The sequence below is a fragment of the Mus pahari genome, chromosome 5 (genome assembly GCF_900095145.1).
Source record: "Mus pahari chromosome 5, PAHARI_EIJ_v1.1, whole genome shotgun sequence".
NCBI classification, from domain to species: Eukaryota; Metazoa; Chordata; class Mammalia; order Rodentia; family Muridae; genus Mus; species Mus pahari.
In genome coordinates, this window is record NC_034594.1 from 123,732,392 (window position 1) to 123,747,195 (window position 14,804).

The window sequence follows — 14,804 nt, forward strand, 5'->3', positions numbered from 1 at the left end:
ATGATTAGATAATGGAATCTTTCCAACAATGATGTAAATGATACGATAACCACATCACCACCACCATTTGACAGGTCGTAAGGAAATGGAGACACATAAGCAATACTTTTCCCTGACTATTAAAAAAAATTACCGAATCAGGAACTGGCCTTCACAGTACAAAGAACTATGTCCATTTTTCCTGATTAATACAGATATATTTCTCAGTAAATCATATTTTGGGTTTACTTAGGTAGGCTAAATTTTGAGTAGAGATATCAGGAAACTTCATACCAGACAATCTGCATTGTCTAGTCAGTCAGGCTCTGAAAATTAGATAAAGATCTGTTTAATTTTCAAATTATTCTCTCCATGAAGAGCAGTTTAAGTATTACATATATATGTTACATATATATATAAAATATTCAAAAGGGTCTAGGTAATTCAAACTTTCTGGAAAGTAAAAGGCATATACCTTTAAAAGGATATATGTGTACATGCATGCATGTGTAATCAAGTAAGTGTAGTTCAGTAAAATTTAAAAATAGAGGGAATTGCTAACATACGATCTTAAAGATGACGCCATTGAATATATTTGTTAACATAAGAATATTCGCCATGCCTTAAGTGAGACATAAAGCAACTTAAGTTCTGTGTTCTGAATTGTCACTTTATTGATATTAAGGATTTTCTTGTTTCCCTAGTCAGTTGCAAACTCTAAGCTTAGGCAATCTTCCTGTCTCAACTTCTTTAGAAGCTGGGACTACAAATATATGCTGCTATGACCAGCTATGATCACATTTTTTGCAATCAAATGTTCACATAAAAAAACATTATCATTATATGATAAGACTAAGGATTGCTTTTCTTCTAATTATTAGTGTAATTTATGTTATGTTACTTTTAAATCATCAAATTTGAATTATTTGTGTGAAAACTAGACTAATAACTCAAAACTTCAATGAACTACATCCCAAAGAGCTCATACGTTATTAACACTAAGAATAAAATTTGTAAAATATGTATTTCTCAACTTATTGACATATGATGTGTCATGAAACGTCAAGTTTTCTCTAGCACAGATTTTAACTAGGGTTGTGTGTGGATCAAACATAAGTCACCAAATTTACCATGTACTCTCACTAAATATTCTTTATCATCATCCCCTGCAGGACTGGATGCCAGGCAGGTGTATCTTCCTGTATCCTCCACCTACAAAACCCAAACAAACAAATTATGCACTGTTACCATGCTGGGGTTGGTGAAGATAAACTTGCACTGGAACTGGTAAGATTACTATACAAGGCAAACCATCACAAGGAAGTATAACAGATGAAACACACTTTCACTATAGTTAGTGTTTTGATATTGCACATTGGCTGACATCTCTGTTATGTATAAAACTATCTTTAAAGGAGCTTTAGAAAGGAGTTTTGATATAAGAATATAAAAATGAAAGAAGCATATATAAGTACAAAGTTATATATGTCTATATGTACTTGTAAAAGATCTAGCACCAAATATGAAAGCTCAGATGTTCAATATTTAATTTGAAGAAATAAACATTCACAGGTTCAAGTTGCATAAACTTTATTGACATAAACTTCATTTGTTAAACTATAAACTTCCATTATACTCTTTCTGAAGGAAGTAGTAAGTTTATAGAAGCAACTGGTAAACAAAACACCAGATTACTAAGCCAAGCAAATTAATACCACATCTCGAATCTGTTGTGGATACACACACACACACACACACACACACATACACACACACACACACACACACACACACACACATACATACAGTGATAGAGTGTATGTTTGGTTACAGTGTCAGACTGATGGCAGCATCTATTTGATTAAAACCCAAACCAATTATTTAAAATACTCATGCATGTTTTCTGCCAGATGTTGGTTTTCATCTATGTTTGGCATTATATGAACACCATATCTGGAGATAATTATTCTGGTAAACCTTACTATTAACAAAAATATATTTTATAACAGTAAGGAGTCCTCAGCCATTTCAAGTATTTACTACTTGAACATTCTCAAAATACTGACACTTAAAAAATTCTTATATTCAAATTTGACTTTATAGGTTATGAAAAAGATCCTTGCCGGTTTCACAAATTCCTTTGACAAAATTTAAGACTGTAGTGTTTGAAAAAGAGAAGAGTTGGAGGAAGCATTGGGGAACCCTGGAGGGGGCAGGAACTCCACAAGAAGACCAACAGGGTCAACTAACTCGGACCCTTGGGGCTCTCAGAGATGGAACCACCAACCAAAGAGTATACTGGGCTGGACCTAACATACCTGCCTGCACATACGTAGCAGACGTGCAGCTTGGTCTTCTTGGGGGGGTCTCTCAGCAACTGGAGCAGGAGCCTACCCTGATTGTTGCCTGCCCGTGGACCCTGCTCCCCTAACTGGGCTGCCTTGTCTGGCCTCAGTGGTAGAGAATGTACCTAGTCCTGCAGTGACTTAAAGTGTCAGGGTGGGTTGGTTCCCCAGGAGGGACCTCTCTCTTCTCAGAGCCAATGAAGAAGGGTGAAAGGGGGAGGAACTGTGCGAGGGGGAGTTACTGTGAGAATAGGGGGGCTGCAATCGGGGTATAAAGTGGACAAATAAATTAATTCATGGAAAAACGAACAACAAAAAGGACAGAAAAATGGTTAAAAATACTTAGACAATTGTTCATACAAGCCTTTGTTAAAAACTAGAAAATGAAGGTCTGGAAGAGATAGTTCAGGGTGGAAGATCATTAGCTCTGAAAGCATTAGGACCTGAGTTCAAATCCCCAGCAGCTATTTAAAGAGACATACATGGATGCCTATGCCCATAACCTCAGCGCTTTGGAGATGATCTACAAGCTCAGGATTCTGGGAGTTCTCTGGTCAATCTCTCTCTCTGAAATGCAAGCTATCAGCTCAGTGACAGGCATCATTTCAAGCCAATGAGGTTGAAAGTGTTACAGGGACACACCTAACATTTTGCTCTGGGATTCAAACACTCCCATGAACATATTACACACAGAGTGCACACACACACACACACACACACACACACACACACACACAGAGAGAGAGAGAGAGAGAATTCATTTTCTAGAGAATAACATTTGATTTTTCTCATTGTCTCTTTAAAACTTCTAACTGTTCTCTGCCAACTCTCGTTCATTCTAGATTGATGATATTCCCTTCACTTGTCTTCAGGTTGCCAAACTTGACACATCACTGGTGGCTAATCAAAAATTACTTCCACCAGGAAATATTTCCCAACAACTTGCTTCCTTCTAGATAGTGAGATTCATTACTTATAGTTACAGTTTGAAATGTGCTCTACTGATAAGTTTGAAAAATTAAGTAGAGGTTTTTAGACTCTGGAGAGTCATTGACATGTGACATGCTTCAGAAGAAAAACGTATAGTAGCAAATTTAGATCAGTGTATTTGATTGTAACATGTCTTGCCTTGAGCAAGCCACAGACTTGTTTCATTTTATTTTATTTAATTTTATTTTTTGTTTTGTTTTTCGAGACAGGGTTTCTCTGTATAGCCCTGGCTGTCCTAGAACTCACTTTGTAGACCAGGCTGGCCTCAAACTCAGAAATCCACCTGCCTCTGCCTCCCGAGTGCTGGGATTAAAGGCGTGCGCCACCACGCCCAGCTCAGACTTAGTTTATGATGGAAGATAATTCAAGAAATAAATGCCTATACCATTCAATTCAGAATTTGCTATGAAAATGTATGTTCCAGGCAGACAGGTACATCAAAAAACAACATTCAGATGCGTAAAATCTAATGTAAGTGCTGTAACAGGTGTACACAAATATCAAGACAACACATTACAAGCAGCAGAGGCAGAGGCAAGCTCAAGGCTTGGTCATGTTCCACTTTCCACCTCACTGCTGTTTCCAGTGGTTTGCTTGGCTCACATCTGGTTGTATCTTGCATGACATTTTATTTCCTTGAGAGTGAGAGCAAAAGTTCTTGAGGGGTTTTGATTCAGGGTATGGCTTGAAAGTTTAGCCTAACCTTTCTGGGTTCCTGCTATGTTTGGATAGAAAGGAGAAGAGGTCATTGTCCCCTGACACTGACAGTGAGCTGTGCTGAGGTCTACTGCCTTCATTACTTGCCGTGGTTAGTACCTGTGCCTCTATCAAGATAAATCTTATTATTCTATGTCATGCAGAATGAACACTGTAATGGTAGCAGTAACAAAAATTTTAATTCTTCTTGTTGAATTTAATTTTGTTGTTATATTATGTTTTGGAAACCAACACAAACATGTCATGTACCATTTTCTTTCAGACTCTCAGAATACATAATTCATGTTATTATTACTGTTATTATTATTACTGCTGTTATTTTATTTGAGGTTTACAAATGAGGGCATCGGGAAACTGATGAAGAATATTCATAATATAAAATTTGCCTCTATTGTTAGCATAAAAATTATTGATAACAATATATCCCAGATATGCATTTAATATGCTAATTTTAAGATCAGTCTCTTTAAAAATAAACCAGAATAACCATCCAATTTTACTGAAAGGTCATTGCTTAAAACTGTTTCTCCAGTCTTACAAGTTGTCTAGTTTGTGGGATCAAAAGTGCTCTCTGAAATCCCACACATTGTATATTAGGTTGCCTAACCTGGGTGGTGAGGAACTACATAGAAAAAAGTTAGGAGCTTCAGAAGATATATTAGCACACGGAATGTCGAAAACACACTTAAGTTAATGCGAAGGTATCTGGTTTTCTTCACAATGCTCTGTCAGATTCATCTTCCTTCTATTTGCCCAGTCTTGGATATCATATAGGTGATCTACCCCTTGCAAATTTGTAGAGATAGGTGATGTATTCAGATGTACAGGCGTAATTACTTGGTAGCTATTAATTATTAGGGGATAAAACATTAAAGCAGATAAAATAATCATGTGAATGGAGACACTTACCTGTGCACTGGACACCCGAAGGAAAGCTCCTCCTTCTAGAGTCTGCACTTGCTCTGTCTGTAGAAAGGGCCGGCCATCTTTCATCCAGGAAATTTTTGGGGCAGGAATTCCAGAAGCAATGCAGGATAATTCAAGTGGGTTATTTACAATTACAGACACCTCTCCAGGCCCTTCAGATCCGTTAATGTGAGGTGGTTCTAATGAAATGGGAGCACCCAACAGAGAGGAAATGTGATGTTTTACACATCAAGGCACTGACGAAGAATATTTACAATGTAAAGTTCGCCTTTACTAGTAACATAAAAATATTTACAACAGTATATCCCGTCTATATGTTCATATTCCATACATGTTATTATATCACATACTGTATGCATATAGTACATATGAATTATTATATTATGTATTTATTATAATTCAGATCAGTTTTTAACTGCTCTGATAATAAAAGTTTGAAAAGAAAAATCAAACTCAAATTTACATCCCTATGACATAAATCATTTAGAGTATAGAAACTAGAATGATCATTTGTAGATGGTCTTAGGTCTTCTCACTGGCAAGGATTCAAAACACTGGGAACAGTGGTTTCTGCACGGAGCGCATTTGTTATGTCTAGGCAGGGGTAGCTTTCTCTTTTACTGTTTATACTTCTAAAATTACCTTCCTCCAGAGAAAGTTAAAAAAAAAAAAATCTAAGCACTTGGAAGGAACATTAAGGGTCCTTGGCTCAACTCCTCCCAAATTTAATCCTTTTAAAACAGACTTTTCTTACAGCGATCAGTGAAAATTTTCAGAGAAAAATTCGTGGTACAAGCTGTGGACTTTTGGGTTCAGGAGGCAGACAAAGTCAATGCTGGACAGCTCCGAGGGTGAGCTGAGGGGGTTTGTCTTTGTTTTTGTTTTAAATCAGGCACATAGTTTAGAATCTGACTCATAGCACAGGACCTGATGTCCGACTGAGTTTGAAATGGTTTGTGGAACTGGATGGACCTTCAAAAAGAGAACTGGCATCAAGAAATACAGCGAGACCCTCTGTGTTCCTTTTAAACTTGTGCATGTTTTACTTCAAATTAAATGCTTGAAAAAGCAATACTACAAGTTCTACTTTAACATCTTTGTTGAAATTTCCTTTTTAATAATTTTTGTTAGCCTTCATTTTCCTTTCTAGAAAAAAAGAATTAGGAAGCCTGTGTGTCTTAATCATTATCCCAGAGTTCTTCCTTTGACTCTTCAACACATCTGACATGTGACTGTCAAAATATATTTTACATGCACTATAAGACAGATATATGGTTTCCTGATTAATAGATTACAATGGCTCTATATAGCTAATTGAATTAAACAAAAGTCAGTCTCTAAAGCTTGTAGCATTATCTTCTGTAATATATTTATATGAGACCTAGACTTCAAATGAGGTTACTTCCTCCTGCACTGGCCCTGTCGTGGAGGCTTCTCAGTCAGAACCACCCACTACCTGAGCTTCTCGGGCATCATCAAGGTTCCCCGAGTGATATGAAGCTTCCTTATAAAAACCAAATCATGATTTCTAAACTCTCTCCTCTCTTTAAACTCCATAGTATGTGACTTGTAAGCGTGAAAGCACCAGTTTGGCTCTCCATTTGACTACAATCAATTCTTCATTTTTTTTTTTAAGTTATTATTTGCCATATGCCAGTCATGTAAACAGAAAGACTCACTAGGAATCTCTTCCCTCTCAGGTTCATGGGGACAAGGTTAGGATAGCGGCATGAGCAGTGTGGTTCCCATTGCTTCAAACTCTAGTCTCCAGAGGTTCCAAGTGTCAGGCGAAAACCAACCGCCTCACTTTGGGTTTGCCCCGTATGTCTTATACTCCGGGAAGAGTGGGAATTCAGGGCCCTGACTCTGAATACTCAAGAATTTGTATTTCCTGTCTAAACTCCTAAAATAATAAATACTATGATCAACTAAACAGAACCATTTCTACGTTTTATAAAAACACTCTAAATTGATCTGACATTCAGAATCTTTGGTTCTTGTTTTAGTGTTCCTTGTACTTGAATGATGGATTTAGTAGTCATTTAGTCACATAGTCTGGAAACTGAGACACATTCTTTATACATTAACATCATCAACTCTACATTCAAAATTCACAGCTAAGCTAAAATAATGTGCATTTATTTCTAGAAAAATGTATAACTCCTTTATTTTCATCATCATAATCTGAGCTACAATACTGTTTATGATGGCCAGAGCATCTTCCTTCCTGCTTTTTGGTACCTCCTCCTCTTCCTGATTATTATTATTATTATTATTATTATTATTATTATCATTGTAAAACTGCCATGTTCATTGCTCGTGACCTTGGTTTTTTTTTATTATTATTTTCTTTATTTACATTTCAAATGCTATCCCGAAAGTTTCCCATACTGCTTGTGGACGTTGTACATCGTGGTGCGGAGCCTAGTGCGCACCACGATGTACAACGTCCACAAGCAGCTAAATTTTGTCTCTGTACCTATAACCTTTCATGAGAGTTATGTTCCTTATTCTAAGGAGGAATGAAGTATCCACAAATGGTCATCCTTCTTGATTTTCTTCTGTTTTCCATAATGTGTCTTGGATATTCCAAGTTTCTGGGCTAATATCCGCTTATCAGTGAATACATATCTAGTGACTTCTTTTGTGATTGGGTTACCTCACTAAGGATGATATCCTCCAAATACATCCATTTGCCCAAGAATTTCATAAATTCATTGTTTTTAATGGCTGAGTAGTACTCCATTGTGTAAATGTACCACAGTTTCTGTATCCATTCCTCTATTGAGGGACATCTGGGTTCTTTCCAGCTTCTGGCTATTATAAATAAGGCTGCTATGAACATAGTGGAGCAAGTGTCCTTATTACCAGTTGGAAGATCTTCTGGGTATAGGCCCAGAAGAGGTATAGCAGGATCCTCTGGTAGTACTATGTCTAATTTTCTGAGGAACCGCCAGACTGATTTCCAGAGTGGTTGAACAAGCTTGCAATCCCACCAGCAATGGAGGANTGTTCCTATTTCTCCACAACCTCGCCAGCATCTGCTGTCACCTGAATCTTTAATCTTGGCCATTCTGACTGGTGTGAGATGGAATCTCAGGTGACCTTGGTTTTTAATATAACATTTTAAATTTATTCTTTGTGAGTTTCTTATATGTATGAGATGTGTTTTGATCCTATTTGACCCCCCCTCCTTCCAGTTCCTGGACCCCCTCAGCTCTTCCTTCTAACTCCCTTTAACCCACTGAGTTCAATTATTGTCGTTCACACATGCATTCATGTGTATGCAGCCACCCACTGGAGCATGATCAATCTATCAGCAACTACAACGTCAACGAAAACTGATGATTGTCCAAGCAGCCATCAGCTGCCCATAGCTCCTCCATTAGGGGTGGGAGTTCATATGACTTTTCTCTATCCATGCCAGTGTTGATTTGCATTATTTTGTGCAGAAAACTGCAGCTGCAATGTGTTTGAAATGGTTCAGAAGCGACTGTTTTTCCCCAATTCTCCCCAACCTCTAGCTTGTATAATCTTCTAATAACCTTTCCATGATTTTATAAGCCTGTGGGGAGGAGACCTAACCAGATGTTCCACTTCTCTAACCAATATTATTTAACTATTAATTGCTGTTAAGTGACTCCAGTTATGTTAGTGTTAGAAAAGTGGTATATATCATAGCTCTCACCCTAGTTAGCACGTATTAAATGGAATGTATGTAGCACTGTTGACCAGGGAGGTCGAAGTGCTTTCACTTTTTGTGGAGCTTCTAAGAAAGTCTATAAAGAGGCAACTCCTTGGCCAGAGGCTTTCTCTAGTCAGAGCTGACTTCTGCTGGAGTTAAAGGGACATTGCAAGACCACTGATTAACCATGATGTAGGCCTCAAGAGAAGGCCAGGGCAACAATGGCCACTCCTAACCAGACATCTCGCTTAATGAAAAGAAAAGGGCAGAAGACGTCACTCAATGACAGTATTTGGGACATATGCTCATGGCCCTGGGGTCACCTCTGTATCACAGAAGTAAGTTCAGATCTTACTAAAAGCCAAGATAAATCTTAAGCTAAAAATATTAGAATTAGGTTAAATTTTGAAAAATTATCCTAGTTGAAAAATCATGACAGAATAAAGAATGAATTCGGAAAATGAATGTTTCAACAGCCAGTATCACAATTTTTAACACTGCTCTCAAAATCCATTCTTGACTTACTGGCTTTCTCTTTATATCTTTCCGAGTTAAAGATCAATTTATGCTATTGTACTTACTACAACTTGTAATGACTCTTCATTTATAGAGGATAAAACTGGACCTTTCTTTCACGATTAACATATACATTTGAATTTTATTTAATTTATCTATAGTTAGAGAATTTTTTTTACAAGCATATGATGCTTATATAATAAATAAAAAGATCTTCATTAATATATTATTAATATGTTATTTAATAATATATTGAATAAATCTTCATTCCTTCCCCTCTAATTTCTTCCATACCTACCACCCCTGCACCATTTTAACTCCCAAATTTATGTGCTCTGTTTTGAAACCTGCTGAGCTGAGTCCAGTCAGGATCGGCTTATAAGCACTCAGGTTAAAAGCACTGGAGCACCATATCCCTGAAGAAAACTGACTTTCTTTCCCCCATCAGCCATCAGTTGCCAAGAGCTGCTCAGCTGGGACTTGGAACTTTTTGAGTCTCTCCCCTATCAGTTTTGAGATATTGTGAGGCATGATCTTGTGCAGGTTGTATGCATAAGGTCACAGACTCTGTAAATGCATGTGTGCAAGGGCCTTGTTATATCCAGCAACTGCTCTTTTTCTTCCGATGTTCACACTTCGGGCCCTTACAGTCTGACCCCTCTTCTGTGATGATGCCTGAGGCTTTTAGGAAGGGGTATGATACAGCTGTGCCCAGACCCGACAACTCCAAGGTCTCTTGTTATCTGCATTCACTAGTTGCAGGTGTCTGTATTAATCACCTCCTATTGCAAAAAGAAGTTCCTCTGACGAGGGATGAGAGATGCACTATTGAAAACTTCATAACTGCTCATGACATCCTGGGTGCTGCTGTGCTCAGAGCTTCACGGTGTTTGATGTCCTCTCTTGCTTTAGTGATCTCGCCACACTGTACTTTTTCAAAGCCACCCATTGGGTCATGACACCTCCCACCACATGCTGAGAGCTGGGTTCAGCAGCAGCATCCCAAGTGGAGAGGTTTGCAAGCTGAGTAGTGGTGCTGTTCCATGTGAGGCGCTGAATGGGCACGGTTTCAGCAGATGGGGAGATCTCATCTTTCCGTGACATGGAAACATATAACCTTGCATCTGGGAATGCTGGGCTTTGGACATTGCGCCCCAGCAGCATCGTTGCTGCTCTCTCTGTTCTTTGTTGCAACAATGTGTCTGTCTATAACTCTGCTTCTGGATGCTCTCTCCATTGTCACATGCAGACCAGGACCTGGTGGATTCGGGCCTGTCCAGTCCTTACCCTCACCAGAGGGACTTCTTTGAAGAGACATCTGGTGGCATATTCTTCCTTAAAATTATTCTTGTCTTTTAATGAGTCCAACCCCTCCCCACCCCCCTGCCCAGAGGGTTGTCAAAGCCTTTCACAGAAGGCCCTTCTCCTCGTCTTGCCTTGGTTTGCACCCTTATGCTCAGTTTCCATGAATACGAACTCACTATTAAGCTCTATCACCCACAGGTGAAATGTGCAAGGGTCTTCCCTTTTACCTCACTGCGAGTCCCACCATTCCAGACACAGACGGATCTATGGAAAGATCTATTTTGGAACTTAATGCCCCAGAGTGTTATGCTAACCACATGACCCTCATCTCAACAAAATAATTAGTTCTTCAGTTTCTTTGCCCTTTCACTCCAAATGCAGGAACTTGGGGGCTGAATTCATATATTACTTATTCGATGATAATTCAACTGTCTGACATTCAATGATTACACAGTAGGCCTTCAGAACTGGCAGACAGAAATGTGCCCAGCACACAATATACATACAATTCATATTTAATATGTGAGAAATGAAGACAAGGTCACATTATCTCATCTATTGTAACGCATGCTGATAAACTGATGGCTATGGATTTGTAACCTACATGTCTCAAATACAACTCCAAACTTTGTGTTGTTTATATGTTTTTAAATAGCCTGGGAAAATATCTCTTCTATCACTACCTTTCCTTCTTGAAGACTCAGATGTGCTAGAACATCTCCTTTGGTATATTTCCACAGTGTTCTGCCTCCGTCTACAGTTAAAACTCCTACTAATACAGCTCAGAAGTATCGTTTGGTTCCAATTCAATCCAACACACATACACACTAAGAATTTCTGGTGTGTCAGACATCATAGCATTGGGGACCAGCAATAAGTAAGAGGTATGCTGCATTCCCCCATCATAAAACTTAACTAGGGATAAAGACAACTTTTGAATTCACATAAATAATCAAATTTTAATAGGTGCTCTGAGAAAGATTACAGAGCACTCTGAAAACATATGCTAGCCCTCCCCAAACAGGGCTCCTGCCAAAATTCTTTTCACTATTCTCAGTAGGGAGCATATCTGTTTTGTGAAAGGAATATGGCAGCCCCCCAACATCATAGTAGGGGAAAACTTCAAAACATCTTGACTATCATACTAGACAATTTCATTTATCTGCTTTTTATGCTCACATCATGATTTTTTGTTACACCAAAAAATTGTAATTTGTCTTCAGGTTGGTTTTTGCTGGTAAAATGTTATATTATAAACTTAAAATATTGACTTTCAATGTACACAAGAGTAACTAGAAATTGACTATTCAAAGTGATTATTCAGACTGTCATCTTAAAATTGGATAATATAAGACTGGTTGGGAAAATGGCATAAATATTATCGAATTTTATCCAATTTCCATTTTCAAGTGTGCTTTAAATTCTTAGAAGATGTTAAAAAGCCATCTATTAGGGCCTAGGCAGATGGGCCAGTAGGTGAAGCTCTTGTCTTGTAAGCATGAAGCCTGGAGTTAGGATCCCCAGAACCCACGTGAAAGCAGGGGAGACATGGTGGCCACTTGTAATCACAGTGCCTAGGAGGCATGAGTCTGGGAGCCCGGACGCAAGATGGCCAGTGAGACTCTAGGTCCAGAGAAAGGTGCAGTGTCAAAAAACAAAACAAAACAAAACAAAACAAAACAAAACAAAACAAGACAAAACAGAGTGACAAGCGATCCAAAACACGAACACCAGGTGTCTGCATGGATACACTTACTTCCATATCTGTACACACATATGCAGCCATTCATGTGCAAACACAACAATCTCATACACTTGAAAAGGTCTGATATTAATAGGGTATCATGCTTATTCAATTAATAATATTTTAGGAATAATTTAAAACAAATAAAATTCTCCATTCAAACTCAGCCTGCCTTAGATGAATTTAGGTGACTTATAGAACAGAAATGGAAATGCAATAAAGTTTTCATTAAACTTTGTCCCATAAAGACGGAGTCTAAGTACTAAACTCAGTAACCAGGTTTCGACCTTCACTGAATTCTCAGGTGCTCTGTACTTATCTGAATGGGTACGTACCTAGGACTTTCAGGATAAAATGCTTGCTGACTTCTCCAGCTTCGTTTGCAGCAATGCAGGTGTATTTTCCGGTGTCTTCTGTTTCTGCCTTGATGAGCTGAAGGACCATTCCCTGAGTGCTGATGGTCAGATGAGCATCAAGTGCCAGAGGCTGGCCATCTCTGAGCCAAGACATGCTAGGAGCTGGGGTTCCATCTGTAAAGCACGTCATAGAGGTAGAACTGCCTTTGACAATCGTGATTTCCTCTGTTCCCATAGCGTTGTCCATATTCGGTGGCACTATACAGAAAATAAAACAGGTAAAATTTATAAATATTATAATTTGAGGTGAATTTAAGTAGCAGGATTTAAATACTTCTATGCTACTTTTACATTCAGTAAAGCAAAGTATGTTAAAGTAGCACAGAGTAAATTGACTCTATTGTAAACCATTTATTAGTTGGACTAATTTTTTTTTTTTTTTTTTTTTGGTTTTTCGACACAGGGTTTCTCTGTATAGCTCTGGCTGTCCTGGAGCTCACTTTGTAGACCAGGCTGCCCTCGAACTCAGAAATCCGCCTGCCTCTGCCTCCCAAGTGCTGGGATTAAAGGCGTATGCCACCACCCCTGGCTGGTTGGACTAATTATTAATCTTCCATGGATTAGCAAAGAAGTCTCAAAATTGCTTTCCTACTGAATACACAATCAATGTGTATTATATTTTGGTAACATCTTCAACTTGCTAGTGTTGTCTCTTTACTTTGTTATGATGCTATGGGAGTTCCTATTAATAATTCAGTAGTATACTTTCAATGACCAAGTGGAGAGCAGAGTAATAAACATCACAGATTGCAGCTCTTAGTTACTCGGAGCTGTCTGGAGATGTTCTCATACATGTTCACATTTGAGAAGTGTGAACCAGCAATCTAAGCTATATCATAAAAGCAAATAAAACTATTCAAATTTTATATTTCTAAATTAGCTGCTAGTGTTGTTAGAAAATATATTTTTTTTGTATGTGCACATGAACAAGACATTTTCTGTCTGGACTGAAATACTATCTTGAAAACTTTGGCTCTGTTTGTTTAACATGAAGTACATGTGAAGCCAGGATACTAGGAAGGTGGCATAGGAGGTGTCTTAAGGGAGCAGGGAATTCTGAGGGTGGAATGACTTGGGCAGGAAGGGATGGGTAGATGAGTGTGAGAGCTGAGGTAGATTAGTAAAAGTGAACAAGCCATACAGAAACTTACTTAACCCCCTCTTCTTCAATATACAAAAGAGATTGCATGAAGTTCCCCTGCAGGGCTAAGTAATGATGCTCCTAGAAACAGCAGGTACTAAACAAAGTCCCCAGTCCTAGAAGTGGGATACCATCACAGTAACTGGCCAGGCATGCTTCAAGGCCTCGCAAAATATCAGGCTCTCGTCAGTGTTCTTGGTGGCGCACCGGAACTAGATAGAGCATAGTACGATAGTGCTACAGGTAGCACACATCTCTGTTTCAAGACAAAGAGCGAGCAAGGGACGAGATGAAAGCATCCTTGTTACTTTCTAAATGTAGTGTGCTGGGGCAGAAAAGGCATCCGCTGTCTTACTCAGCTGTGAATCCTCCCAACTGAAAAACCAAATTGTTGGGCAAGTGCAACAGTGGCACAGATGCTGTAGGGTTTACCAACCACTCTGGTTAGATTTAAGACCTGTTGAATTGGAAGGAACTCATGTCTGGTACTGTATTCTGGGTTATAAACCATTGACTGGGGAGACTGTAGGCTCAAATGGAGAACTCATTACTGTTGTTTAATTAAATTACATCAGACTGCCTTCTAAATCTTTATCACTATGTGTAAGACAAAAGTTTCTATCACCCCAAATTAGAGAAACCTCTCATTGCAGTGAGCAGTGAGGAATTCAAAGACATGATTGCCCAAGAAGCTGAGAATAAGTTAGGGTTCATCCCTATGTAAGTCATTTACACAACACCCTTTAAGAGCTGGGAACACTGCACATAAGGAGGCATTGTTCTGGTTAGTTTTGTCCATACCAACTAGGGTCACTTGGGAAGAGAGAACCTCAATTGATGAATTGCCTCCATTAGATTGATTTGTGGCTATGTCTGCAGGACATTTCCTTGGTTAATAATTGCTGTAGGAAGGTCCAGCCCATTGTGAACAGCACCACCCCCAGGTAGGTGACCCTAATTGTATATGGAAGCAAGCCAAGCCAGCTATGGCAAACAAGCCAAGAAGTAACATTCCTTTGTGGTTCTACTTCAGTTTCTG

General features: G+C 38.7%; 1 protein-coding gene across 1 annotated transcript in view; it reads right to left on the bottom strand.

Annotated features, from left to right (window-relative positions):
• The window catches only part of Hmcn1 (hemicentin 1), a 418,463-nt gene that overhangs the window by 68,941 nt on the left and 334,718 nt on the right, over window positions 1-14,804 (bottom strand). The window contains exons 68-70 of the mRNA XM_021197369.1: window positions 12,544-12,822; window positions 4,941-5,137; window positions 1,110-1,191 (exon numbers count right to left, since the gene is read on the bottom strand). Of these exons, the coding sequence (XP_021053028.1) occupies window positions 1,110-1,191; window positions 4,941-5,137; window positions 12,544-12,822 (558 nt within the window). The remainder of the gene's footprint in view (window positions 1-1,109; window positions 1,192-4,940; window positions 5,138-12,543; window positions 12,823-14,804) is intronic.